At 50.0% G+C, this 26864-nt stretch overlaps 1 protein-coding gene across 5 annotated transcripts in view; it reads right to left on the bottom strand.

Annotated features, from left to right (window-relative positions):
- Positions 1–26864, bottom strand: part of CARD11 (caspase recruitment domain family member 11) — a 142965-nt gene that overhangs the window by 22104 nt on the left and 93997 nt on the right. For 4 of the 5 annotated variants that reach the window (XM_073012860.1, XM_073012862.1, XM_073012861.1 and 1 more), the window contains 12 exons: positions 22609–22821; positions 20840–20977; positions 19245–19570; positions 14266–14445; positions 13152–13304; positions 12381–12506; positions 11535–11732; positions 8947–9123; positions 6853–6904; positions 4020–4102; positions 2545–2645; positions 672–724 (listed from right to left, as the gene is read on the bottom strand). In XM_073012860.1, the coding sequence (XP_072868961.1) occupies positions 672–724; positions 2545–2645; positions 4020–4102; positions 6853–6904; positions 8947–9123; positions 11535–11732; positions 12381–12506; positions 13152–13304; positions 14266–14445; positions 19245–19570; positions 20840–20977; positions 22609–22821 (1800 nt within the window). The remainder of the gene's footprint in view (positions 1–671; positions 725–2544; positions 2646–4019; positions 4103–6852; positions 6905–8946; positions 9124–11534; positions 11733–12380; positions 12507–13151; positions 13305–14265; positions 14446–19244; positions 19571–20839; positions 20978–22608; positions 22822–26864) is intronic. The other variant, XM_073012863.1, reaches the window with a different exon arrangement.

The raw sequence follows: 26864 nt of genomic DNA, 5'->3' as shown, positions 1-26864 counted from the left end.
CCCCTAGCCTTGCCCCTCCAGTGTTGGCCTCTCCCCGAAGCCTTGCACCTCCAAGGTCTGCCTCTCCCCATGGCCTTGTCCCTCCAAGGTCCGCCTCTCCCCACAGCCTTGCACCTCCAAGCTTGGCCTCTTCCCCTGGCCTTGTCCCTCCAATATCGGCCTCTCCATCTGCATTCTGTACTCCTTTTGCACAGGCTGGTTAACAGCTCAGTACATGAATTTCTTACAAGAACGCCCTGCTCCCAGCCCTCCCTCTGCCCTCCTGTTCTTTCCTGTCTCTGAGACTCCTTTCTTTATCTATAAAATGAGGGTAACAATAGCATTTCTGAGAGCAGTTGTTGAGATGAAACTGGATCAGGTATGCAGGTCGAGCCCCTCCATGGTGCCTGGCTACAGTACGTGAGAGCTACGCTTTTTAAAAGCCCAGACCTAGCTCAAGCCCTCTGCACAACAGCTGGATGGGCCCCCATTACCTACAAGACAAAGAACAAGCTCACAGGGCATCTCTTGGCCATGGGCAAGGCCCCTGGGGGACAGAGGCTTAGCTTCTGTGTTCAAGGGTGACTCTGAGTCCATTCCACGTAGTAGGTCTTAAGGATCTGCGACCCTCCACCTGTGACCCTCTGCGACCCGTCCTACCCAGGACCCTCCCGGATCTGAGAGGCACGTACCGTCCAGGTCTAAGGCGTCAAACCCGCCGCTGTCATTGTCTTCTTCGACTGTGCTGCAAGACACAAGGGAGGGCAGGGAAAGCATGCGTGTGAGTGTGTGTGAGTGCGTGTGTGTGTGCACACGTGTGCAGGTGAGGGAGAGGGAAGCTTCTGGAAGGTTCCGGGCTTCTGAGTGGCCTTGCCTCTGAGAGGGCAGTGTGGGTGGAGGAGTTTGGGACAAGGAGGGGTGGAGGAGGCAGGAGCCTCCCCAGAAGGGTGGGTGGCCCAGAGGCCTTGGAGGTTGTGTCCTCCAGTGGGGGAGGAGGGAAGCCAGGGCAGGTGAACAGAGGCCCCACCGGCCCCACCTGCTGTTTACATCTCTCTCACTCTTCTCTGACGTGGTACAGGACAGAGATCCATCTGCCCTGTGTGATGGGTCTGGGAGCAGAGCGCCCCTCAGCAGGAGTGGATGGAGCAAGCTTGCTGTGCTCTGGAGTTCTCAATTGTCTGCATGTGGTGTTTGCAATCGTGCTTCCAGGCGCAGGTGGCTTTGGTGCAGACACCACATGTGGCTTCTGAAAGCTGCTTTCAACACCTGCCCCCGGCTGGCCAGAGGGAGCCCCCACAACACAGCTGCTGGTGGAGGGGCTGGTGTGGGGCTGTTTTTTATTTTTATTTTTTTAATTTTTGAGATGGAGTTTTGCTCCTGTCACCCAGGCTGGAGTGCAATGGTGCGATCTTGGCTCACTGCAACCTCTGCCTCTTGGGTTCAAGCGATTCTCCTGCCTCAGCCTCCCCAGTAGCTAGGATTACAGGTACCTGCCACCGTGCCCAGCTATTTTTATTTTTTATTTTTTAATTTTTAGTAGAGATAGGGTTTTGCCATGTTGGCGAGTCTGGTCTTGAACTCCTGACCTCAGGTGATCCACCCACCTCAGCCTCCCAAAGTGTTGGGATTACAGGTGTGAGCCACTGTGCCCGGCCTAAGCAGATCTTTGCTGCTGATCTCTGGAGCCAACCAGGGAAGGCCATGCTGAGAGGCCCAAACCCAGGCGCCAGCAGGACCCGGGGTGTGGATCCAGCCTCCTCGGCCACGCTTGCTCTCTGCCCTTCGGGAAACCGCCCAACAACCTCTGACTTTGTAGGTGACGTGCCAAATCCTGGCAGGCTGGAAACACCCATAGCGCAGGCATACTTCTACTGTACTTCTCCTTGTGAGGACACTAATGGTTTTCGGGAAGTAAGGAAGGTGGGAGAGGAGATTGCAGAAGCCATTCATGAGTTTCTTTCTTTTTTTTTTTTGAGATGGAGTCTCGCTTTGTCGCCCAGGCTGGAGTGCAGGGGCACGATCTCGGCTCACTGCGACCTCTACCTGCCGGGTTCAAGCGATTCTCCTGCCTCAGCCTCCCGAGTAGCTGGGACTACAGGCGCCTGCCACCATACCCAGCTAATTTTTTGTAATTTTAGTAGAGATGGAGTTTCACCATATTGGTTAGGCTGGTCTTGAACTCCTGACCTCAGGTGATCCACCCGCCTTGGCCTTGTAATCCCAAAGTGCTGGGATTACAGGCATGAGCCACCGCGCCCAGCCTTGAGTTTCTTATTCTTTGGCAGAAAATGCCAAGCCCTGGGGCCCCAGAACCTGATTTCTGGTCAGCATGGAGCCGTGGGTCATGGGTTTCGTCCTTGGATAGGCAGCTCGGTGAACCTGGGGCGGCCACTTCCCTCCTCCGAGCCTCAGCCTCCTCATCTGTACGATGAGCAGCACCCTGCCTTTTAGGGTAGCTTTGAGGATGACTGGGTCAGCAAGCATGGACTGGCCCGGAGACGGGGTAAGGAGGCTTGGCATGGTGGCATGGGGCAAACGCCCAGTCCTCCCTCACCTGCCACCCACCTGCGATGGGGCGCGTCCTCCTTGTAGCGTCTGACGATGGAGTCATTTCCCGGGGGCTCGGCGGTGATTGACATGATGCTGCTGCGGCTCCGGGGGGGCTGCTTCAGACACAGACACACACACGTTACGGGCGCATAAATATGACACACGCAGGGACTAAATTCAACACAAAATCATGCCCGGCTCCTACTCAGGCGGCGTGGGGGCAGCGAGCTGGCTCTCAGGGGCGACCTTGGCTGGAGCAGGCTCGTGCTCAGCCCGGCGCGGCCGCAGCCGCCGAGCTTGGAACACATCTGCTTGCACATCTGCTCACAGGGAGGACGCAGGCAGGAGCTGGCTGACTGGGGGACTGGGGTACTGCCTGGCCACGGTGCACAGGCTGAGCTCGAGGCTCCCGGGCTGCACCTGCTGTGGGCACCTGCTCTAAACACGGTGAACAGTGTGGGCCTGGGGCGTGGGGAGGGCAGTGGTGCCCCCGGACAGCACAGCTGCTGGAGGGTGACCTTTGAAAGCAGGCCTGCTGGCTCCTGGCCAGAGCCGCTCTTAGTAAGAGCCTGGGATTCTGCCACCCAGGGCCGCCATCAGACAGGAATCATTCATTATAAAATCTCTGCCTCCCCCAGGGCCTGATTTTGGAAACTGAGCTGACAAGCTTCTCAGGGCTTCCCCTCGGGGTTAGAATTTCTAATCCTGGGCCTTCTGCTGCCTGGAGGGGAGTGGGCAATGCTGGATGCAGTGGTTGGGACCCTGCCCGGCTCTGCCCGGGTAGGGGTTCTGGGCTGGTGAGGGGGCCCCGAGCCTCAGCTCTGTAGCGGCTCCAGCTGCTCCCGGCTCTGTGCCCTGCCTGCCACCGGCTCCCCAGGCTGCTGGAGTTGCCAGGGGCTGAGAAGTTGCAGCAGAATTTTCACCGCCTGTGCCATGCGTGACAGCCCCTGGGAGGCCCAGCTCCTCCTCCCACCAAGTGTTGAATTGGGAAAGGAGGTGGCAAGAAGGTGTAAATACATTGCGAGACTGTGGAAACCTCTCTAAATAAACATAAGGGAGGCTGGGGCTGCAGCCGAGAGCACGCAGCAGCGCCATTCAGAGGCTGGGACTTGGGGAGGAAGGTGAGGTGGATGAGGCTGGGGCCCTGGGACGGTGTTCTGCAACAGGAGAGGGTGTTGGGGGATGAACTGGGGCCCTGGATGGCACTCTGGAGGGAGAGGAGGGTGGTGGGGATAAGCTGGGGCCCTGGATGGCACTCTGGAGGGAGAGGAGGGTGGTGGGGACCAGCTGGGGCCCTGGATGGCATTCTGCAGGGGCAGTAGGTGGTGGGGACCAGCTGGGGCCCTGGATGGCATTCTGCAGTGGGAGAGGGCAGTGGGATGAGCTCTGGAGGGAGAGTGGGTGGTGAGCATGAGCTGGGGACCCGGACAGTGTTCTGCAGGAAAAGACAACGGAGGGGACCCGCAGGTCGGGCAGAGGCCGCAGCTCACCATCTTGGTGAAGGAGTTGGTGATGGGCAGAGATCCACAGGAGCTGGGGCTGGCGTCCGTGCCTTCTTCCTCGTGCCCCTTGGCTGTCCTCATGGGAGACAAGGTGGGAGAGACAGAGAAAGGAGAAGGGAGCCAGGGAGGGTTTGAGGTGGGAGAGAGAGGGAAGGGAGAGAAAAGGCAGGGAAAGGGAAGTCAGAGCCCCATGGCCAATAGGCACGTAGGGCTGTCTGGTGTCATCCCAAACCTCCTCTAACGAGGTGGGTCCGGGGCCTCTTCTCTCCCTTGGGGGCTCCCTCCCCTCTCTGTGGCATCTGCTGGAGAAAGAGCCCTCAGAAACCTCCTCTTGTTTTTTATTAAGTTTTTTATAGAGGTGGCATCTTGCTATGTTGCCCAGGTTGGTCTTGAACTCTTGGCCTCAAGCGATCCTCCTGCCTTGGCCTCCCAAAGCGCTGGTATCCCAGGCATAAAATTATCTCTTCTTTTCCTGTCTCCCCCCACCACAGTAGGCTTCTGGCGGGGGGGGTCTCATTTGCCAACATATCCCAGCTCCCAGCGAGGCTCACCCCCTGGGCAGCCTGGGTCAAAGCTGGACAATGCCATGTGTCTCTGAGGACTTGTGTGGGGTCCCTGGCTGGCATTTTCTGTGAACAATGGACAACTGGGGCCTGAGTCTTCCCGTCCAATTCTCTGCCATCACCATGGACTCTGCCTCTCCCTGACAAGCAGGGCTGGCTGATGGGGATGAGGACAGACTGGGGGCCAAGTCTGTGGAAACCTCTCTACATAAACATAAGGGAGGCTGGGGCTGCAGCCCAGAGGCTGGGACTTGGGGAGGAAGGTGAGGTGGGTCGGGGCTGGTGGGGTGGATGAGGCTGGGGCCCCAGGACGGTGGTCCACAGCAGGAGAGGGTGTTGGGGGATGAGCTGGGGCCCCGGTTGGCACTCTAGAGGGAGAGAGGGTGAAGCCTCCCTTGATGTCCCTGTCCCAACCCCTGGCTCTGCTTCAAGTTGCCTGGGGACCATGTGCCCGTCCTCTCAGCCCTCGTCTGACGGCTTTGCTGTCTGTGTCCCCTCCTTGCTCCCACCCTTGCTGTGTGTGCCCGTGTTGTGTGCACAGACAGATATACGTACATGCACCCCCATCAGCGGATGTCTTGTAGGGAGGAACCATATGCTGTCCTTCCCTGGGCCCCTAGCACCTGGCACTGGGCAGCCTAAGGTCTGATGAGGAGCGAAGAAGCCCCATGGCCATGACATCCTGTCCCTTCCCTTTGGTGCAACCCCCTTCTCTGCTTCCTGCAGGCCCCAGGCCCTTTGCACCTCCCTTCTGATAAAGAAGGCCGTTGAGACACCGGATGTGGCTGTGAGGGAGCTGGACGGGGCCCCCTGCCCTGGCCTCCCTCCTCTACCTCCATGTCCAGAGAGAACAGCCTTAAGCATGGGTCTGCACTCTTCACTGTCCTGCTCACCCCAAAGCCACCTGGGGGAGGCTTCATCCTTGCCGTGCGGGATGAAGTCCATCTCTTCAGCGAGGCACCCACAGTCTCAGCCCAGTGCTCTCCTGCTTTGCACTCTGGGTGCCCGTGCACCTCTTGGTCTCCACACCTCTGTTTACGGGCCCCTCTCTGACCTGACACTGTGTCCCTCCACCAAAAGGCTCCCTTTTCCAACCCCAGTTTAAATGTACACTCCACCCCCACCTTTTTCTTTCTCTCTTTCTTTCTCTCTTTCTTTCTTTCTCTCTCTCTCTCTCTCTCTCTCTCTTTCTCTCTTTCTCTCTTTCTCTCTTTCTCTCTTTCTCTCTTTCTTTCTTTCTTCTTCCTTCCTTGTTTCCCTCCCTCCCTCCCTCCCTCCCTCCCTCCCTCCCTTCCTTCCTTCCTTCCTTCTCTCCTTCTTTCTTTCTTTCTTTCAGACAGCGTCTCACTCTGTCGCTAGGCTGGAGTACAGTGGTGCCATCTTGGCTCACTGCAACCTCCACCTTCTGGGCTCAAGTGATTCTCCTGCCTCAGCCTCCCGAGTAGCTGGGATTACAGGCGTCCGCCACCACGCCCAGCTACTTTTTGTATTTTTAGTAGAGACAGGGTTTCACCATGTTGACCAGGCTGATCTTAAACTCCTGACCTCAGGTGATCTGCCTGCCTTGGCCTCCCAAAGTGCTGGGATTACAGGTGTGAGCCACCGCGCCCGGCCAAATGTACCCTTCTTGACGGATCCTTCTCTGACCTTTGTCCAACCACCCTCGGGAACCATGCACTTTCCGCCTCCTGGCCGTGGCCCTGCCTCAGTGTGTGGGGTCTATGGGCATCTACTTGGGCCTTCTAGCACCTGGCACGTAGTAGGTGCTTGATTTGCTTGGGCAAACCCTTCTAGCCGATGTGTTACTCCCAGAGACATGGTGAGGACAAAAGAGAAGATTCTGAAAGCAGTGTGTCTCGGAGAACCAGGGACTGACGAATGAACCAGGCTCCTGTGAGGTCCTGCGGGGGACCACCCAGCTAAGTCTGGAAGAGGGTCAAAGAGTCCTCACTGAGAAGCCACAGGCAAAACACACAGTTCGGCTAATGCACCAGGGGTTCCGGACAGACCCACCGGGAGAGGCGGGGAGGCGTGGAGGGAACCACAGAGGGAACCTTTCAGCGCTCGGGGCTCCTGCCTGCTTCGAATGACGATGAACATTAACTGCTATTTGGATGGACCCCCACCACCCTGAGACCCCCGAAAGCCCGCCATGTTTACCCTGCAGGATTGATCGCTACGGTGGGAGAAACAGATGGACTGAGAGAGACAGAGTGACAGATGAGACAGGCCGAGAGAGACCTGGGCATCTCACTAACCTTGAAAATCTGATGTTCGCTTCAGGCTGATGGGGGATTTGGCTCTCTGCAGCTAAAAGGGAGGGGAGGGGAAGAAACAAGACACGAGACACAAATCAAACAGGGCCCTAGACACATGTCACTGGGGCTTAGAAAAAAAATAAAGTGAGGCCAGCCATCCTGTCCCTCGTCATACAGCCGCCTGGGTTGGCCCGGAACGCACACGGACCGATGCTCATCTCCCGTGGCTGGGACGACAAGACACAGCAGCTCCCCTGGGCTTGAATCCGGCAGCTGCTGGTACAGACAAGCCTTCCTCCCAGGGCAGCCATGCAATATGGCTTATGGCAGAAGACAGGACAAAAGCCAAGAGCAGCGGAGGGGACCAAGTGATGTGCGGGGAGTGTGAGGCTGAGCAGAGCTGAGTACACAACGCAGAGCGGGTTTCAGAAGAGGGTGAGGCTGCCAGGCAGGTGCCCTGGCCACCCCCGGCCCAGAGTGCTAACGGGGTCTCAGTCGGCTCGGATGTGCTGCCTCAGCCTTCTGGCTCGGCGTGTGCAAGGCTGGGAGAGGCGGAGGCACTGTCAGGCCCTGCTGTGGCATCTCATTCATTCACTCCACTCCCCTTCGAGAGCCAGCCATAGGCTTCAGGTTGCATGAGATTCTGAGCAAAGTGACAGGATTACTGCTAACTCCAGCTCCCAGGATGGTGCCTGACATGTGACGGGCATGTGATTGGCACTCAATACATTTGTGAAGAATAAACAGATTAATTTTTTTTTTTTTTGAGGCAGAGTCTTGCTCTATCGCCCAGGTTGGAGTGCAGTGGTATGATCTTGGCTCACTGCAACCTCTGCCTGGCTGGGTTCAAGTGATTCTCCTGCCTCAGCCTCCCAAGTAGCTGGGACTATGGGTGTCCACCACCACGCCCAGCTAATTTTTGTATTTTTAGTAGATGGGATTTCGCCATGTTGGCCAGGCTGGCATCGAACTCCTAACCTCAGATGATCCATCCACTTCAGCTTCCCAAAGTGCTGGGATTACAGGCTTGAGTGACTGTGCCCAGCCTGAATTTGGAAATGATGCTCATTTCATTCTCTTTCCCTCCCTCTGTCTCTTTTTCTCTTCCCTTCCCTTTTCCTTCCTTCCTTCCTTCTCTCTCTTTCTCTCCCCCTCCCTCCCTCCTCTCTCTCTCTTTTCTTTTCTTTCTTTCTTTCTTTCTTTCTTTCTTTCTTTCTTTCTTTCTTTCTTTTCTTTTCTTTCTTTCTTCTTTCTCTCTCTCTCTCTCTCTTTCTTTCCCTCCCTCTCTCCCTCTCTCTCTCTCTCTCTCTCTCTCTCTCTCTCTCTCTTTCTTTCTTTCTTTCTTTCTTTCTTTCTTTCTTTCTTTCTTTCTTTCTTTCTTTCTTTCTCCTCCCATCTCCCTCCCTTCCTTCTTTCTTTCTTCTTTCTTTTCTCTCTCTTATTATTGAGACAGGGTCTTGCTCTCACTCAGGCTGGAGTATAGTAGTGCGATCATAGCTCACAGCAGCCTCCAACTCTTGGGCTGAGGAGATCCTCCTGCCTCAGCCTCCTGAGTAGCTGGGACTAAAGGTATGTACCACGATGCCTAGCTAATTTCTTTTCTTTCCTTTTTCCTTTTTCCTTCCTTCCTTCCTTCCTTCCTTCCTTCCTTCCTTCCTTCCTTCCTTCCTTCCTTCCTTCCTTCCTTTCTCTCTCTCTTTCTCTCTTTCTCTCTTTCTTTTTTGACACTGGATCTTCCTATGTTGCCCAGGCTGGTCTGGAACTCCTGATCTCAAGCGATCCTCCCACATTGGCCTCCCAAAGTGCTGGGATTACAGATGTGACCTACCATGCCCAGCCTGTCTTTCTTTCTCTCTCTTTTAACGTCTATTACATTTATAAGAGTGAAGGAATCAGTAAAAATGTACAAATGAGTAAAAAGCGAGTTGGCAGGATTTCCAGCTTACAGGGTTGAAATAGGTTGAATCACAGTCTGGGCACCCAAAACCCACCCAGAAGCAGGTGTGACTGTGCTGCCCCATTGTTGCCTGCAGGGGCCCGCGGCTCCCAGACCCTCCGCCCTGCACCTGCGCCCCTCCCTCCACCCCCATGCACCTGGATGCCCTTCAGGTTCATCCTGCGCTGGGGCGGGTGGTAGGGCAGGAAGTACTTGCTGTCTTCGGGTGACTCCTCCGAGGTGGAGGAATCGTCGGCTTCTTGACCATTGGTCCTGGGGCTGGCGTCCCCAAAGTCCTGAGAGATGATGGTTACTGGCAGGTTCCTGGGCAGACTCTGGGGACAGAGAAAACCTGGCGTTAGTGATGGGGCTTGGCGATGTGCCACCAGTAGGCAAAGTGGCTGGGCTGACGGCGTCATCATTCCCTCAGCCACCCGAGCTTGAAGCTTACTTCGGCCATTCTTCTTTCCTGACCCCAACCGTAACCCCAGACACTGAGCCCCACCATTCCAGCCTAGCGATGCCTCCTCCTCCCGGGCTTCTGGTTCGGTCTCCCAAGCAAGCCCCGGTCTTCCTGTACAATGGTAAAGGCGTTGCCTCCTGACCGGCCTCAACCCCTTACATCTCATCTGCCCCCATTACATTTCCAATTTCTAGCCCTGATTTCTAGAAATTTCTAGAAATTCTAGAAAATTCTAGAAATTCCCATTTCTAGCCAATTCTAGCTCTAGTGCCTGAGCTAACAATATAAAAAATATTCAGAATGACTGAATGATGTTAAGAACAAAAACAGTGCTAGGTACTGTCCGGAGTGCTTCATAGCTGCCACTTCATTGAATCCTTCCTGACAAGTAGAGGTTGTTGTTGATCACCTTTTACAAAACAGGGAGCGGAGTGCTGTGGCATGAAGGAACTACGTGGCCCGCAAAGCCACACGGCACCCTCATGCTGCGCTGCCTCCAGACTCAAAGCGTCTTGTCCCACTCCCTGTGCAAAATCCTTCAGGGACTCAGAATAGCAGTAGAACATTCCTGGGTACGCACAGCCCACCTTGGCGCATCTCGTTACCCCCCTGCTGCTCCTTGACTCCCACTCTGCAGATGGGTGGAAGCGCCGGTCACGGCCTGCTGGCAGCACGGTGGGTTACGTGCCAGGCCTGTGTTCACGCTGTAACTGCAGCCGGGAATGCAGGTCCTCCTAAAGTGCTGGGATTACAGGCCTCAGCCACCGCACCCAGTCAGGGTCCCTTCCTTTGTAAATGAGGACACTGACCATGTGCTTTCCCTGCAGGACAGTTCTGTGGGGTAAATGAGGTAACGCGCAGAGGGCACGTTGCGTGGCACCTGCACGTGACCGTGCTCAGTAAACCCAGAGCTACAATAGTGATAACATCTACCTTGGAGGAGGCATTCCTTCGCTTCTCAGGGCCTGGGGCGCTGCCGGGAAATGCACTCTGCAATTCACATTGTCGATAAATGAGGGTTTACTCACAAGGCACTAGGAACCCTAATGACCGCAGGGTGTCTTAAACCCAGTGATGGTTCAGGTGTGCGGCTGGGGGGGGGAACCCTAGTGGGAGGCCAGCAGCTGGCTGTGGTCAACTGAGAGGGCACTGAGGCTCCTAAGCAGGGAGACTGCTCAGCAAGGAAGTGGCCGGGTCAGACTTGACCCTGCGTCTTCTTTTTGTTTTTTGAGACGAAGGTTTGCTCTGTCACCAGGCTGGAGTGCAGTGGCAAGATCTTGGCTCACTGCAACCTCTGCCTCCCAGGTTCAAGCAATTCTCCTGCCTCAGCCTCCCGAGGAGCTGGGACTACAGGCACACACCACCACACCCAGCTAATTTTTTTGTATTTTTAGTAGAGACGGGGTTTCACTATGTTGGTCAGGCTGGTCTCGAACTCCTGACCTCATGATCCACCTGCCTCAGCCTCCCAAAGTGCTGGGATTACAGGCAAGAGCCATCGTATCCAGCCCCCTGCATCTTCTTATTTATGTTTTTAATTTTAATTTTTTAAATTAAAAAAAATTTTCACTCTGTTGCCCAGACTGGTCTTGAACTCCTGTCCTAAAGCAATCCTCCCACCTCAGCCTCCCAAAATGCTGAGATTAGAGGCATGAACCACTGTGCTCAGCCCTACCCTGCATCTTCTAACTTCAAAATGAGTGGCTTCTACTCATCACTAAACAGACACAAACACAAGACTAAAAGATGTGGATTATGCCGGGTGTGGGAGGGAACTTCTGGCTTCAAAAATATGAAGGGCCGACCGGGCACAGTGGCTCATGGCTGTAAGTCTAGCACTTTGGGAGGCTGAGGTGGGAGGATCACGTGAGGATAGGAGTTTAAGACCAGCCTGGGAAACAGTGAGACCTTGTCTGTATAAAAAAAGACAAAATTAGTCAGGCATGGTGGTGTGTGCCTTTAGTCCCATTACCCGGGAGGCTGAAGTGGGAGGATGGCTTGAGCCCAGGAGTTTGAAGCTGCAGTGAGCTGTGATGGTGCCATTGCATTCCAGCCTGGGCAACAGAGCAAGACCCCGTCTCAAAAACAAAACAAAACGAAACAAAGGACAAGGAGCTATTCATTGCACTGGGAGGTGGCAACTGGCCACAGCCCTCAGTGGGCGCCAGGGGGCACCTGGCTTCAGATGTGGGGCCCTAAGGGGAGGCGGCGACTGGCCACAGCCCCCAGTGGGTGCCAGGGGGCACCAGGCTGCAGACGTGGGCCCTACCCGTCCCAGCCCACCTGGTCCAGGTTGTTGCTGTCCTTGGAGAGGCGCCGGAGCTTGCTCTCCAGGTTGACGATGCACGCCTCCCGCCGCACCATCTCGATCCTCATCTCGTCGTTCTTCTCCTCCAGCTCGCGGATCTGCTTCCTGTACTTGTCCTTTTCGATTAAGCACTGCGAGTACTGTGTCTGGGCTTCGTCTCGGGAGTGGAAGGCCTGCCGGGGAGAAGCAGGACAAAGGCCGTTTTGGGGGCCACACCCAGTCAACTCCAGCTGGGCCCAGGGACAGGCACCGTCCCCAACCCAGGGGCCAGCCACATCGTCTGTGGCTCTTATCTGCAGCCTGACTCCTGGGCGTGTCAGTCACTGCCTTCTTCATTAACACGATCACAGAGCCGATGGTTCGACCCTTGCTAGTGGCAGGCTCCGTGTTGAGAGCTTTGATGCAGTATCCCTGGAAGGCCACAGCCTGTCCCTATGAGGTGGTGCTACCGTAATTATCCCCATTTTACAGATGAGGGCACTGAGGTCAGGGTGGCATACACCTTATGAATGACAGGGCTGGATCTGAACCCATCCTCTCACCCGAGAGAACAGACAACATTTAAGAACCAGGCTTGGTGGTGGGAGCTGCTGGAGCTCAGCTCAGAGCCCCCTGATACCCAAACGCCTGTGACTTCCAAAAGCCTTTTGGGATAGAATTCATCGTTGGAACAGAAATGGGAAAGATGGATTCAGGAGTGATCCCTGCATTGTCAGTGACATTGCACTGGACAAAACACTCTGAAGGACCCCGTGGCCTGGGGCGTGGGCCTCGCTGTGCAGCAGTCTTGCCGCCCTGCACGCTGCAGGTGGTGCCTGTACCTGGTCCCGCTCCCGCTCCACCTCCTCCAGCTGCAGCATGACCGTATTCATCCGGTGCTTGTACATTTCACAGTCCTTCCCCAGGGTCGAGCACTTGAGCTCCAGGTCCTCCTTCTCTTCCAGGTACTGTGAACGACACAGAGAAATCAATACGTGCATCAAGGAATCAATAGGTCAGGGTTGAAAGCTGTTCTCCGCTCGTGCCTTCCCGCCGGCTGGCTGGAGCTGGCCTGTCCCTCCCTAAGCTGGCATGCTCAGGACATGGCCTGCCCTTCTGAGAACAGGCTATCTGACCACTGGGGCTCAAGGTAGGAGACCAATGAACCTGGCCTTGTCGTGAACCCACTACGGACCAGGTAATGTATGGGAGGACAGTGCGGTCTCAATCAGAAGGGGACACGGGTGCTCAGCTGGTGCGATAGCTTGTAAATGACCAAGGGTGGCCAACACATCTGGGATCCTGCAATCTGCAAGGTGTGGGTGAGGCTCTGAGACTCACATGTTGGCAAGTATGTCGGTTCCCCCAATCCCAAGCCCTCACCGTCTTCTCTGCCCACATTGCTCCTGCCCCCAGGCCCTCATCTGGTTGATAAACTGCAGCTCCTGCCAGGGGCTGAACACTGGGAAGTACAGGGGATTTATGCCAGGGGTCTGACCTAGTCCCCGGAAAGGAGTGTGGGGTCAGGGAGGTCCTGCTGACACCCACCACTGCCCCCTGGTGTGAAGGGGGCGGGCCAAGGGCACCACTGGGCAGGTGCTCCCCGCTCCCACCTTGTCCCGCAGCTCCTCCGCCTGGCGGGCCTCCTCCTGCAGGTTGTAGATCCTGTTGACCAGCTCCTGCCGGTCCTCCAGGGCCTCCTTGCGGTCGTGTTCCAGGATGTCCAGGATGGCCTTGTCGGAGTCTGGCAGACTGCGCTTCCCAGCCTGGGTGGGAGGGAGGAGGTTTAACAGGGTCAGGGTTGGGTCGGGGTGGGGAGCCAGGTGGTCCTGGAAGGTGGGGAACAGAAGAGCCAGCAACAGACACGGACAGAGCAGAAGGTTTTGTGTCTGGAAGGTAGAGGCAAGAAGAGATGTATGTCCCTTGGGGTCTCTAAGAAGCTTATCATTTAAGAAGTTTATCGCCTGGGAAGAAGCAGAAAACTGGCTTCTGCTTGGGAGTATTCTGGGCCTTTTGTTCTCCCTGGCGCTTATTAGAGCGCAGAGAAGCAATTGGTGCACCTAGAACACTTCATAGGTGACAGCAAAGGGAAGTTGGATCGGCTTTTTAGATGCCGTCCCTGAAATACTGATGAATCTGTTCTGGTGAAGCTGGGTTCATCCTCGGCTCTGAAAGAGCCTCAAATCCCAGGCAGGCGCTCCTGGTGGGGACTGTTCTGGAGGGAGCCGGAGGATGCATGTTGTTTTTCTTGCCCTGCAGATATGTTTCGGGATGTCACTCCTCAGCAGCTTCCTCCTCCGCGCCCACAAGTGATTCCACTTTGACAAGTGCGGGGAGGCATTTGAGGTTGGAACAAGTGGCATGGAGCTTAGAGTTGAGTTTCCTGAAATCTTTAAGGGTGTGTAGGTTTCCCAGACGTCCTTGTCTCTTCCCACAGTGCCCAGGGCATTGATTTCCACATGGATGGTGATTTTCCTGGAGTGCTTCAAATAAGGACATGTTTTCTCAAGTATGATCTCCTGTCTCTGACAAATGCATGGTGGGGGGTCACCGCTTTACAGAGGAGGAGACAAAGGTGCCCAAGGATGGCATGTATATCTGTGATCCTGCAGTCAGCGTGGCGTGAGTGAGGCTCTGGGACTCACACCCTGGCAGGTGCGTCATCTCCCCCAACCCCAAGCCCTCACCCTCCCGCTGCCCGCGCTGGCCCCGCCCCCAGGCCCTCACCTGGATGATGGACTGCAGTTCCTGGTTTTTGGTCTTCAGCATTTCATTCTCCCGCTCCAGTTCCAGAACCTGCTCCTTCTTGGGCCGATTTTCAATGTCATTCTTCAGTTTCAGAGACTGATTTCTCTCCAGCTTACATTCCTCCTCCATCTTATTCAACCGGTGCTTTAGCTGATCGATCTGAAACACCCCAAGGGTGCCAAGGGGAGAAGGCAGGTGGCAAGAAACACTCAGAAAAGGCAACGCTACCCCAGATTCCACTGGGCTGGGCAGCATAACCTGAGTTATGCCCCTCCTTCTTTCAGGGGCAGAGAAGGACTCCAAGAAACCTTCTCCAGTAAAACAAACCGTCATCTCCCTATTGATGGAGAGTTCCTGATTAGTCTATTTAGAAATAGCTCCAAAGGGGCTACAGACCTCAGAGAAAATTCCCTCAACCTTTGTCGGGTGGAACAGGTTATGGATTTTGGGATAAAAGAGATCCAAGTTGGTGTTTCTCACGTCAACGCCCTTCTCTGATGGGTTTTTCAAATTCTGATCCTCGGAACTCAAGGATTCCCCTGAAGAATCCCAGGGTTATCCAGGGGGAAGGAGGAGATGGTTGAGAAATCGGGGTTCTGGGTGTCCACCCTGACTTCATGTCCCAGAACAGCTCTGCTTGTGTGGTTTGTTCTTTGGGGTTTCACATAGATTTTATTTGGATAAATAGCACTGTTGCTAAAAAGGAAGAGGAGGAGGAAGAGGAAAAAGAAAGAAGAAAAAGCAGGAGAAGGGGGAGAAGAAGAAAAGTAGAGGAAGAAGAGGAAGAAGAAGAGGAAGGGGAAGAAGAGAAAGGAGAGGAAGAGGAAGAGGAGGAAGTAGAAGGAGATGAAGAGGAAGAAGAGGAGGAGGAGAAGAAAGAAGAGGAGAGGAGAGGAGGAGAAGGAAGGAGGAGAGGAAGGGGAAGAGAAAGAGGAAGAAGAGGAAGGAGAAGGAGGAGGAGATGGAGAAGAAGGAGGAGGAGGAGAAGAAAGAAGAAGGAGAAGAAGGAGGGGGAGGGGAGGAGGAGGAGATGGAGAAGAAAGAGGAGGAGGAGAAGAAAGAAGAAGAAGGATAAGAAGGAGCGGGAGGGGAGGAGGAGGAGAAGGAGAAGAGGAAGAAGAAGGAGAAGGAGGAGAAGGAGAAGAGGAAGAAGAAGAAGGAGGAGGAGAAGAGGAAGAAGAAGGAGGAGGAGGAGAAGGAAAGGAGGAGAAGGAGAAGAAGGAGAAGAATGAGAAGGAGGAGGAGGAGGAGGAGGAGGAGGAGGAGGAGGAGGAGGACAAGGAGAGCCTGAAATCGACTGAATTGTAATTTCACAGGCTCTCCGGCCTAAAGAACTTTCCTAGACTTAGTGGCAGAAAGAGTGGCTTCCTGGAGGAGGCAGCTATTGCATCTGGAAATGAGACAAGTGGAGATGTGCTGATTTTCACACTCAAGAGTTTAGTGTCAGGAACTGGGACCAGCAGAAGACTTCTTCAACTTGTGAGACTAAACCGTGTGCCTCCCCAAACACACTGGCTTGGCTAAAATATCCCAAATAAGACGGTTGCATTCAAGGGCTATAAAGAAAGGAGGCACCAAAGCGGAGAGTGTCATTTTTTCAAATCTAGTCTTGGAGGGAGAATCGTCTCAAGGAATCTGGCAGGTAGAGAGCAGTGGCTTTAGTGAGAAAAGTCCAGCTCCTGCACCCCAGTGATTAACCTGAGACGATGAAGAAAGGGGCGTGCAGGAAGCAGCCTGAGGCCAAGAAAACCAGCCAGGGACCCTGCTGGCCATATGTTCTTCCAAATTCTACTTATACTTTCTCACTATTAATATATCTCCAGGGAAACATAACACAGGAGAAAGTTCCAGGAGAGAAACTTGTAAGTCCCTGCCACAGGGTAACTTCCTCAAATCCTAGGTAAAAACAGCATAGAAATCTCTCCTGCTTATGCAAAAAAAAAAAAAAAAAAAAAAAAAAAAGGAAAAGAAAAAGAAAAAGAAAAAGGAAAAAAAGCTCCTCAGCATCTTCAAAGCTCAACTCAAGCGTTCCATGCTAAGTCCCAAGTCCCACATGAGCAGGCATGGGGTGCTAGCACTGTGGGGTGCTTACAGGGTCAGCCACTCTGCCCCAAGACTTATGGTTCAGTATCCCAGCAATCCTGGGGCACAGCTATTACTTTCATTATTTCCCTATCTGCAAATGAGGAAACTGAAGCCAATAGCTAAGTAAGTAGTAAAGCATAAAGCCAGAATTTGAACTCAAAACTACAGAACTTACAAAGCTCATGCTCCTAACCAAAACACTATTGCCGGCTATGCCACCGACTCCATTCACCTGAATCCCGGTGGATTGTTTACAGATCTGGCTGCTTCACTAAACTGTAAGTGACCTAAGCACAGCTCACGTGATTTATCCCCATGTCTCCCACAGTGCTTAGCACAGTGCCTCACACGTGGCAGGTGCTTAATAAATATTCTGTGAGTCTATTTTCCACCCAGCAGCCAGAGTGATCCTTCTCAGATATAAATCGTCACTCCTCAGCTCTCAATCCTTCAGAGGCTTCTCATCACAACTAGAATAAATCCCAAAGTTTTTACCATGGCCCCATGATCTGGATCCTGCCATCCCTTCCACTCCCTCTGCACCATTTGTTTATTTGGCTCTGGCCCCACTGACTCTCCTGCCATTTCTTTTCTCTTTTCTCTTTCATTTCCCTTCCTTCCTTCCTTCCTTCCCTCCTTCCTTCCTCCATCTCCTTCCTTCCTTCTTTCCTTCCTCCCTCCTTCCCTCCCTCCCTCTCCTTCCCTTCTTCCTTCCTTCCTCTCTCCCTTCCACTCTCCCTCTCCTTCCTTCCTTCCTCCCTCCCTCTCTCCCTGCCTCTCCTTCCTTCCTTCCTTCCTTCCTCTCTCCCTTCTTCTCTCCCATCCTCTCTCCCTTTCCTTCCTTCCTTCCTTCCTCCCTCCCTCCCTCCCCCCTTCCTTCCTCCCTCTCCTTCCTTCCTTCCTCCCTCCCTCCTCCTTCCTTCCTCCCTCTCTCTCTCCCTTTCCTTGCTTCCTTCCTCCCTCTCCTTCCTTCCTTCCTTCCTCCCTCCCTTTCCTCCCTTCCTTCCTTCTTTCCTTCCTTCCTTTCTTCCCTCCCTCCCTGTCTCCCTCCCTCCCTCCTTCTTCTTCTTCTCTCTCTCTCTCTCTTTCTCTCTCTCTCTCTTTTTCGACAGGCATGGCTCATTGCAGCCTGATCTTCTGGACTCAGGCAATCATCCTGCCTTATCCCCCTGAACTACATGCGCATACCACCATGCCTGGCTTATTTCTGTAGAGATGCGGTTTTTGTCAGGTTACCCGTGCTGGTCTCAAACTCCTGGACTGAAGCAATCCTCCCGCCTTGGCCTCCCAAAATGCTGGGATTACAGGTGTGAGCCACCAAGCCCAGCCTTCCTGCTATTTCTTCGAAAATAAAAACAAAAACAAAAACAAAAACAAAAAAATAGGCCTCCTACTTGTGGCCTTTGCAAGTGCTTTCCCCCTGAGACTTGCATGGGTGGCTCCTTTCATCCCTTCAGATCTCTGTTCACGTGTCTCCTTCTCAGAGACCTTTCCTGGCCACCCTATTTAAAGTAGCAACCCTCATGTTCTGTCCTCACGCCCTGTCTTCTCTTCTTGAGAACACTCATTTCTACCAAGTATTTATGCATTTGTTTTCTGATTACAATGTTAGTTCCACCACAGCAGGGTTTTAGTCTTGAGCTATGTATCCCTGAAAAAGAGCCTAGGGGCCAGGCATGGTGGCTTACACCTGTAATCCCAGCACTTTGGGAGGCCAAGGTGGGCAGGTTGCCTGAGACTAGGAGTTCAAGACCAGCCTGGGCAACATGGCAAAACGCTGTCTCTACCAAAAATAGAAAAAGGGAGGCGGGTAGGAAAAAAATAGAAAAAAGGTAGCTGGCATAGCACGTACCTATAGTCCCAGCTACTTGGGAGGCTAAGTTGGGAGGATCACCTGAGCCTGCAAGGCCAAAGCTACAGTGAGCTGTGATCACACCACTGCACTCCAGCTTGGGTGACAGAGAGACTGTGTCCAAAAAACCCCCAAAAACCAAAAACAAAAAGCCTGGTACCTGGTGGCACTTAATAAACAGAAAGAATGAATGAGGCCGGGTGCAGTGGCTCCTACCTGTAATCCCACCACTTTGGAAGGCCAAGGCAGGCGGATCACTTGAGCCCAGGAGTTGCAGACCAGCCTGGGCAAAATAGCGAGACCCCTTTTCTATAAAAAAAAAATTGAAAGAATAGCCTGGTGTGATGGTGGGCACCTGTAGTCCCAGCTACTTTGGAGGCTGAGACAGGAGGATCACTTGAGTCTAGAAGGTCAAGGCTGCAGTGAGCCAAACCATGATCGCACCACGCAGCCTGGGCAGTGGAAGACCCTGTTTCAAAAAAAAAAAAGAAAGAAAAGAAAGAAAGAAAAGAAAGGAAGGAAGAAGGAAGAAAGAGAGAGGAAGGAAGGAAGGAGGGAAAGAGGAAGGAAGGAAGGAGGGAAGAAGGTAGGAAAAGGAAAGGAAAGAAGGAAAAGAAAAAAAAGAAAGGAAAAGAAAAGAAAAAAGACAAAAGAAAGATGTAAATCTTCTTAATTCATTTGCGGAGTGAGCCATTCCGGAAGCCCCGCCGGGTCTGAGTGCGCATGCACAAGGCGACTCTGGACCCAGAAGTGGAAAGCCGCACTGGGTCCGTCCTTGTGCGCATGTCTGCCCATGCGCATAGGGGATGTAGGCGCTGAACCGGTAGCGCTAAGCACTATGGGTACCTGCGCAGGCGCATGGTGGACCCAGGACCCCCAGAGGCCCTGTGTCCTCCATTCCCTCTCACCTGGCTGGCACGAAGCTCTGGGAGACCATGTGCATGTGCCTGTACCTGCTTTTTGGGGACCTGAGCCCTGGTGACATTTGTTTTCCCCGGAGTAGCCCTTGGGCACCCCTCACCTCGAGTTGGAGGTCTCGGCTCCTCATGACCGCCATGTTTTTCTCCTCACTGAGCTGTGCGTAGCGCATGGCTAAATTGTAGTTGTCGTCCTTCACCTTGACCAGCTCGTCGTTGTAGCTGTCCCGCTCTTCCTTCATCTTGTAGTACCGCTCCTGGAAGGTCAGCAACTCCACGCGCGTCAGCGTCATCTGCTTCTTCTCATCCTCCAGCTGCCGCAACCTGGCCAGCAGCTCGCAGCGTTGCAGGTCCTTGGCCTTCATCTGCTGCTGCAGCTTGATGACCTCGTTCATCAGGAAGTGCGTGAGGCCCTCGTGGCCCTCCTCCACTGTGGAGAGGGGGCACCCAGTCAGGCCTGAGGACTGGGAAGTGGAAAAAGGAGGTTCCAGACGCAGGGCAGGTGCCATTCATTCACTCACTCACTCACCAACGTTGTGCCGAGCTCTTTACTCGCTCTGCCCACGAGGTACTGGGGATTCAGAGTGAGCAAGACTCACAACTTTGGCCCCGGGAGAGCTTATGGTGTAATAAGAGAAACGCATTTAAAAAAATCAAATGATCACCACAAACAGAATTACAGACCGTGAGGATTTCACAAAGTAAAGGTAGATGGAGCTATGAGAGTGTGTGGCAGAGGCCCAGATCCAGCCTTGTGGGCAGAGGGGGTTGGAGAAGGCTCCTGATGGTTGAGGTACAATGTTAAGTTCGGGAGGGAAGAGGCATTCTAGGAAAGGGGAACAACATTGCCAAGACCATATGGGGAGAAGGGAGGAACTTGGCATATTTCAGGAACTGAACAAAGACCAAAGTGGCTGAAGGAGAGAGAGAGAAGAGAAAGGTGAGGCTGGGGGTGTCAGCAGGGACTGGATCATGAAGGGTCCTTGTGGGCTGCATTAAAGACCTGGGTCTTTTTTATATTTTAAAACAGGGTCTCACTCTGTCACCCAGGCTGGAATGCAGGGGCATGATCATAGCTTATTGCAGCCTAAAACTCCTGGGTTCAAGCAATTCTGTGGCTGCAGCCTCCAAAAGTGTAGGAATTTCAGGCATGAGCCACTGTGCTTGGACAAGACCTGGGTCTTTACAAAGAAGCAATGAAAAACCACCAGAGGGTTTTTAATAGGGGAGGAAGAATGGAGAAAGCACTGAAACAGATCAGGAATTGATATAGAGAGTTGATGGGGTTGTGGGAGTCTGGACTGTGGGAAGTGTTGGGGAGGGAGAGAAGACTGATTCAAGAATGTTTAGCAAGGAAGATTAAGAAGGCAAGATGCTCAAGGGTTCTGGCCCATGAGACACTCAAAAGAATGCAGTCAAGGCAAGGACAAGATCTACCGGGTAGAATGAACTTGTGTTCCACCCAGTGCCATTCACGGGGGATGGTCTGTGAACACCCACTTCTCTTGGCTCCTGCTTCACTTTGCCCCTGTTAACCTATCTTTCATCATCAAGCAAAATAAGTGGTTGACAGACCCCAGTTGTATATGTCATAGATTCACAGCTTTAGAACCATGCCACTACTGAGGACACACACATACACTCACACATACGCCCCTCCTATTAGAGTCTAGATGTTCCCAATGGCAAAAGCACTTACCCACAATAGTGGAGAATCTCCGGGTGGGCTCTTTCCCGGTCACCAGTTTGTACAGCTCGGGGTAATAAAATTCCAGGCTCTCCAAGAAGACCACATAGCCCCTTTGCCCCTTGGTATGTAGAATGTCCAACAGCCGGCCTAGGGGAAAGACCAGATCACTCTGTGAGAATATGTACCTGATGGAACACAAGTCCCTGTGGCTGGTCTCATCCTGGACTTGTGTCCTTCAGTCAACTCTACGAAGACAGTCTCCCCACATTCTGTCACTTCTGAGTTGTATCTTGGAGCCAAGATGATGTAAATCAAAGTGCCAGACCCTCCGCAGGGATTCGTTGAGCATTTGTTTTCTTTTTCTAATAAATTGGTAGAACCAGGATAAGTGGAATTGCCACCCCAGTTTTGAAGTTTCCCAACTGACCAGGGCAAAAATGAACCATGTAGGCACCAGGTCTTCTATGACTGAAGGAGGTTGGAAGCACGATAACAATTATGGAATAATATATGGTTCTCTGGGATTGAGAGCAGGAAGATAAATATTTGGGTGAGGGTCTAGGAAAAAATCATAGGAAGCAGGGATAGTTCTAGGCTTTTCTTTGGGTTTATGACACAACCTGGAAACACCTTAAGTGTAACTTCCTCAGCAGGTCCCAGTTTCTATACTATTGATTCCGCTTATTGCTTACATTTCTGGGCCTTTCCTTAAACATTTTATTTTCAGATATTTCTTCTGAGATATAGAAGAAGAAAGGTAGGTCTTAAAACTCGACCTTTTCCTTAGGACGGATGGAAGAAATACATTTGATGTAATGTCAACCCCGATGGTTTGGTGAAGCTGCCTGCAGTACTGTTTTGAGAAATATTCCAAAGTTATATCCAAGCTCAGTGGGAAAACATGCTGATTAGTGATGTCTGCCATGGATGCCAGAGAGTCGCAGCTGATGAGCCATTTACCACCAGCCACGCTCGGGGACAGTGATTATCAAACCTTCTAAACTGATCCATAGAAAGAAAAACATTTAACATTGTGGTCTAGTGACCACAAACAGAGATAACTCTACAAATACATGTGTATACACATGTACATAATATACAATTAAAACAAGCTTCACAAACCATATTTATTACCTTTACTGAATATGATAAAGTGTCCTACCCACCCCCACCGGAAGTCAGGCTAGAAAAGCCTGTGGAACCCTTCCTGGAATAATATTTTTAAACAGATAAAGTACATCAGATTACAAAAGAAACCAATTATAATAAAATCCAGTTATCAAATATTAAATAAATTTGTGTTTCAGTAACGTACTTCTTTATGAATGCACTAAATAACAAGACCTCTTGGCAGATCTAATAAGTACTGTAATTTTGAAAGAGAGATGAGTGTAAGTGGCATTTTGAGAGATTTGCAGTAGCTGTAGTGATAGGAAGAGATCTGTAATTTTCATTGTTGCCTAAGTCACAGGAGTTATTAATCACTACTGTAATTCGTGGCCTCCTGACATTTGCAATTGAGGGCAATGCTAAATTGCTGTTGAGGTTAGTAAAATAAAGATGGCATTTCTTCCCCACTCCCAGCTTACGCATTCTTTGCGTTCTATACACAGACAGCTTGAGTTCTATACACAGATGAGTGGGTGGTGGTCTGTGGACCCCAGTTTAAAAATCCCTGACCTAGAGCAACCTCATTTTGGTACAGCTACCAAAGGGTATGTCTGGAAGTTGCCTTGTGCTGTAGCCCTCCCTCTCGCGCAAAGAGGTCCTAAGGTTACCTGCCCGGTTGATCTTGGACGGCAGCATAGGAGCGTTAAGCACTTCATCTTCATCCTGCTCATCAATGACCTTACACTGACGCAGGTAGGGCGTGAGCTTGGCGGGGTTGATGTAGCGACTGAGCATGTGCCGGTTACACTCCACATTCTCCCACAAGGCGTCCTCTTCATCCTTCAGCGTCTCCATGTAGTCATCCATCTCTGGCCCTCCTCCTTTTAGACATAAACCCCAACAAGCTTAATAAAAGAGTCTCACCGGAACAGCTCTATAAACTCCTCTGGAGTGATCTCTAGAATATATTAAGTTAAAAAAAAGTACCGTACAGTAAAGTATATATGGCATTTTACCTTTTATCTAAGAAAGGGGGTATGAACATAAAAATATATATTTCCTTATATACTAAACATAAACAATGGAAGTTTAAACCATAAAAATTTTAAAAGATTATTTATAGGGCAGAGAGGGAAAATCCTGCAATTGGAGTCTACCCTTTCCATCCAAGTTTTTATGTCTTACTAAAAATGTATAGTTCCCTAAACAATATATACTATTGGTTTTTGTTTTAAAATTTCACATAAATGGTGTCATACTGTATATTTCCTTTTTCAACATGTTTTTCTCCCTCTACATTTTATTTTTGAGATTTATCTAGGTGGATACATATAGATCTAAGTCATTCATTTTTAAAAACAGCTTTATTGTGATATAATTCACATACTATACAAGTTACCTTTTTAATATGTTCAATTCAGTGATTTTAGTATATTCATAGAATTGTGCAACCACCACCACAATCAATTTAAAAACATTTCCGTCATTTCAAAAAGAAGCTCCTCACCCTTTATTAGCCACTCTCAATTTCCCTCTAATCCCTGCCCCTCCATCCCGTGTAACTACTCATTCACCTTCTGTCTGTATAGATTTGCCTTTTCTGTACATTTTATACAAGTGAAATCCTACAATTTATGGTCTTTCATGGCTGGCTTCTTTCGCTTAGCAACTTTTCAAGGTTTGTTCCTGTTGTAGCATGTATCAGGACTTCATTTATTTGAAATTGCTCAGTGATTTTTTCATTGCATGGACACACCACATTTTGCTTGTCTATTCATTCACTAATGGACATTTGAGTTGTTTCTGCCTTTTGTCTATTATGAACAATGCTGCTATGAACGTTCATATACCAGTTTTTGTGTGACTGTATGTTTTTATTTCCCTTGGGTAGATACATAGGAGTGGATTGTTAGGCCATATGGCAACTCTATATTTAACATTTTGAGGAACTGCCAAACTGTTTTCCAAAGCAGCTGCATCATTTTACATTGCCACCAGCAAGCCATGAGGGTTTTAATTCCTCCATATTCTTGCTAACACTTGTTATTGTCTGCCTTTTTTTATTACAGCTCTCCTACTGAGTGTGAAGTAGCATCTCATTGTGGTTTTGATTTGCATTTCCCTAATGACTAACGATGTTGAACATCTTTTCATGTGCATATTGGCCATTTGTGCATTGAGAAATGTCTATTCAAATCCTTTGCCCATTTTAAAATTGTGTTGTTTGTCTTTTTATTATTGAGTTGTAGGATTTTGTTATGTATTCTGGATGCAAGCCACTTATCAGATATATGACTTGCAAATATTTCTCTCATTCTGTCAGTTGTCTTCCCTTTCTTAAAAGCATTGTTTGTAGCATAAAACTTTTAAATTTTGAGGTAGTCCAATTTATTTTTTTCTTTTTTTCACTTGTGCTCTTGGCATGTATCTAAAACACCATTGTCTAAATCAAGATGATGAAGATTTACTCTTGTTTTTTTCCTTTGAATATTATACCTTAGCTCTTATGTTGAGGATGATCCATTTTAAGTTAATTTTTGTGTATGGTGTGAGGTAGGGGTCCAACTGCATTCTTTTGTGTGTGGATGTCCAGTTGTCCAAGCACAGTTTGTTTGAAAAGACTATTCTTTCCCCATTGAATGATTTTGCTACCCTTGTTGACAATCAACTGACCATAAAAGTAAACATTTGTTTTTGCACTATTGATTCTATTCCATTGATCTATATGTGTATCCTTATGACAGTACTACATTGTCTTGATTATTGAAGATTTGTAGATTTGTAGTAGGCCTTGAAATTGGGAAGTATGAATCTCCCAAACTTGTTCTTTTTCAAGATTGTTTTGGCTATTAGGTGCCTTTTACAACTCTTACGGATTTTGGGATTAGGATGTCAATTTGTGCAAAAAAATGCAGTTGGTATTTTGGTAGTGAATCTGCTGAATATCTAGATCAATTTGGGGAGTACTGCTACCTAACAATATTGAATCTTCTGATCTGTGAACATGGGGATGTCTTTCTTTAAATCTTCTTTAATTTCTTTCAGCAATGTTTCATAGTTCTCAGTGTACAAATCTTGCACTTCTTTTGTTAAATATATTCCTAAGTATTTCATTATGTTTGATAACATTATAAATGGGAGTTTTTTTCTTAATTTCATTTGTGGAATATTCATTGCTGGTCTATAGATATATAATTTATTTTTGTATATTGACCTCGTATTCTGCAACCTTGTGAAATCATTTATTCTCATAATTTGTTAGAGACACCTTATGATATCCTATATATAAGATCACGTCATTTGCAGATAAAGATAGTTTTACTTCTGTTTTTCCAATCTGGGTGCCTTTTATTTTTCTTCCTTGCCTAATTGCTCTGGCTAAAATACCTCCAGTACTATGTTAGATAGAAGTGTTGACAGAGGAATCCTTGTTTTGTTACTGATGTTAGCGGACAGCATCCAGTCTTTCACTGTCAAGTATGACATTAGCTGTAGGCTTTTGCTTTTGTTTTTAGAATAGATGTCCTTTATCAGGTTGAGGAAGTTTTCTTACCTTCTTGGTTTGTTGAATGTTTTTACCCCGAAAGGGTTCTTAATTTTGTCAGATGCTTTTTCTGCATTTATTGAGGCTGCCGTGTGGTTTTTGTTTTTTATTCTATTGATATGGTTACACTACCTGACCTTCAGCTGTTAAACTAACCTTATATTCCTGGCATAAATCCCATGTGGTCATGGTATATAATTCTTTTTATATGTTGCTGGATTTAATTAGCCAGTTTTTAAAAATAGGATTTTTGCATTCATATCATAGGAGATATTGGTCTGTAGTTTTCTTTTCCTGTGATGTCATTGTCTGGTTTTGATATCAGGGTATATCAGGGTATTTCTTTTCCTGTGATGTCATTGTCTGGTTTTGATATTGGCCTCAGAATGATTTAGGAAGTGTTGCTTCCTCTCCTGCTTTTTGGAAGCGGCTTTTAAGAATTGGTATTAATTTTTCTTTTGTTTGGTAGAACTTACAAGTGAAGACATCTGGGCATGGGTTTTTCTTTGTGGATTATTTTTACAAATTCAGCCTCCTTACTTATTACAGGTCTGTTCATATTTTCTGTTTGTCTTGAGCCAGTTTCAGTAGTTTGTGTCTTTCTAGGAATTTGTCCACTATATTTAAGTTATCCAATTTATTGGCAGCAATTGCTCACAGTTCCCTTCATAATTCTTTTTATCTCTATAAGTTCAGTTATAATTTCCCCCCTTTCATTTCTGATTCTAGTAATTTGTATCTTCTCTTATTTTATTGATATATCAAAGAACCAACTTTTGGTTTCATTAATTCTCTGTATTCCTTTTCTATTCTCAGGTTCATTTTCTTCTGCTCTAGTCTTGTTTATTTCCTTTCTTTTCATTGCTTTAGGTTTAGTTAGCACTTCTTTTTCTACTTTTGTAAGAGTGGAGGTAAAATTGCCTTTGCAAAATTTGTAACAAAAATTCTGACAGTGAAAGAGATCTGACGTAACCAATTCCATCTTGCTTCTAACCTCCAAGCTGTCCTTGTTCATTCCTGGGCAGAGGCCAAACTGATTTTGGGAGGAACTTAGTTCATAGATTAATGTATTATTCTGCTGCTGTCAGATGGAGTGTACTACAGATGTCTGTTAGGTCTGATTTTTTTTTTTGAGACAGAGCCTCTCTCTGTCCCCCAGGCTGGAGTGCAGTGGTGCAGTCATTACTCACTCCAGGTTCTGCTTCCTGGGTTCCCGCCAGCGCGTCTGGCTAATTTTTGTATTTTTAGTAGAGACAAGGTTTCATCATGTTGGCCAGGATGGTCTCGAATTCCTGATCTCAAGTAATCCACCTGCTTTGGCCTCCCAAAATGCTGGGATTACAGGTGTGAGCCACCAAGCCCGGCCAGGTCTGGTTTGTT

The sequence above is a fragment of the Chlorocebus sabaeus genome, chromosome 28 (assembly GCF_047675955.1).
Source record: "Chlorocebus sabaeus isolate Y175 chromosome 28, mChlSab1.0.hap1, whole genome shotgun sequence".
Lineage (NCBI taxonomy): Eukaryota > Metazoa > Chordata > Mammalia > Primates > Cercopithecidae > Chlorocebus > Chlorocebus sabaeus.
Note: the sequence above shows the minus strand (reverse complement) of the source record. Positions and strands in the feature narration are given on the sequence as shown.